Raw genomic sequence first — 611 nt, 5'->3', positions numbered from 1 at the left:
GGTTTGCCACAGAGGAACCCCAGAGCAGCTCCATCCCAGCAGACACCATCCTTCTCCCCAGCTCCAGACTCACTCTCCAGCTCCTCGATGCCACTGTCATACACGCTGGGTCCTGCTCTCCTCTTCAGCTCCTCCAGGTGCTGCTGGTACTGGCAGGCAGGGCCTCGCTCCAAGTCCTCTATCACCTGGTCAAACTCCTGCAGCAGGTCGCTCAGCTCATCAGCCATTGCTGGGGGAGAGGAGGCACCAGAGGGGGGGGCTGGGGGCACGGACCAGGTGGAGACCCCCAAGTAAACCCCCTCAGGAGCAGCGCCAGGGTGGGGACAGGGACTCCCAGCTGTGCAGCTGCCAGTGCTGGCTCCACGCAGTGAGTTCAGGGCTGACATTGTCCCTCACCCCCCAGAGCTCTGAGCACATCCAGCTCCTTGTCACAGAACAGGGAGTTGGGAGGACCTTCAAAACCATCCAGCTCCAGCCTGCCTTGGGCAGGGACACCTCCCACCAGCCCAGGCTGCTCCAAGCCCCATCCAACCTGCCCTTCAACACTGCCAGGGATGGGGCAGCCACAGCTTCCCTGGGCAACCTGGGCCAGGCTCTCACCACCCTCACAC

General features: G+C 63.2%; 1 protein-coding gene across 1 annotated transcript in view; it reads right to left on the bottom strand.

Annotated features, from left to right (window-relative positions):
• LOC104393947 (regulator of cell cycle RGCC-like) overlaps window positions 1–227 on the bottom strand; it is a 2428-nt gene extending 2201 nt beyond the window's left edge. Inside the window, exon 1 of the mRNA XM_010003475.1 lies at window positions 74–227. Within this exon, the coding sequence (XP_010001777.1) occupies window positions 74–227 (154 nt within the window). The remainder of the gene's footprint in view (window positions 1–73) is intronic.
• Window positions 228–611: the final 384 nt, after the last annotated feature.

This window comes from Chaetura pelagica, unplaced genomic scaffold (assembly GCF_000747805.2).
Source record: "Chaetura pelagica isolate M959 unplaced genomic scaffold, ChaPel_1.0 scaffold938, whole genome shotgun sequence".
In the NCBI taxonomy this organism is placed as follows: domain Eukaryota; kingdom Metazoa; phylum Chordata; class Aves; order Apodiformes; family Apodidae; genus Chaetura; species Chaetura pelagica.
Note: the sequence above shows the minus strand (reverse complement) of the source record. Positions and strands in the feature narration are given on the sequence as shown.